Genomic DNA, 411 nt, shown 5'->3' with positions numbered 1-411 from the left:
CGGCCCGGCCGTCCTCCGCACCTCCGCCGGGCGGAACCTCGGTGCCGGCCGCCGTTTCCAGCCGGCGCCTGTGGCCCCGCGGCGCGGCAGCACCGGGGGCCGGTTAGAGCGCCGCACGGGAAGCCGCCGTTGCTAGGGCTTCGGTCGGGGAAGCGGCGGCGCCGGCCGTTCCCCCGGGCCGGGCCCGGCGATGGCGTCGCTGGGGCTGAGCGAGCGGGAGCGAGCCGGGTGCCGCGACCTGCTGGAGTTTCTGGAGACCGAGGAGCTGATGGCGCTGACGGACACCATCACCAACCGCCTGGTGCACCCGGAGAGCCGCCAAGGTGCGCGGAGGCCGGGACGGGAAGGCCGACTGCTGCGGAGCCCGGCCCGGCCCGGCCTCCTCTCGGCCGCGGGGCGGCGGGTGCCGGG

General features: G+C 78.6%; 1 protein-coding gene across 1 annotated transcript in view; it reads left to right on the top strand.

The window, feature by feature from the left end:
- The first annotated feature begins 170 nt into the window (after positions 1–170).
- The window catches only part of LOC104831607 (chromosome unknown open reading frame, human C3orf38), a 7,569-nt gene continuing 7,328 nt past the window's right edge, over positions 171–411 (top strand). Inside the window, exon 1 of the mRNA XM_010567285.1 lies at positions 171–323. Coding sequence (XP_010565587.1) covers positions 191–323 — 133 coding nt within the window. The 5' untranslated portion in view covers positions 171–190. The remainder of the gene's footprint in view (positions 324–411) is intronic.

This window comes from Haliaeetus leucocephalus, unplaced genomic scaffold (assembly GCF_000737465.1).
Source record: "Haliaeetus leucocephalus isolate CR32 unplaced genomic scaffold, Haliaeetus_leucocephalus-4.0 Scaffold228, whole genome shotgun sequence".
Taxonomy (NCBI): Eukaryota; Metazoa; Chordata; class Aves; order Accipitriformes; family Accipitridae; genus Haliaeetus; species Haliaeetus leucocephalus.
Note: the sequence above shows the minus strand (reverse complement) of the source record. Positions and strands in the feature narration are given on the sequence as shown.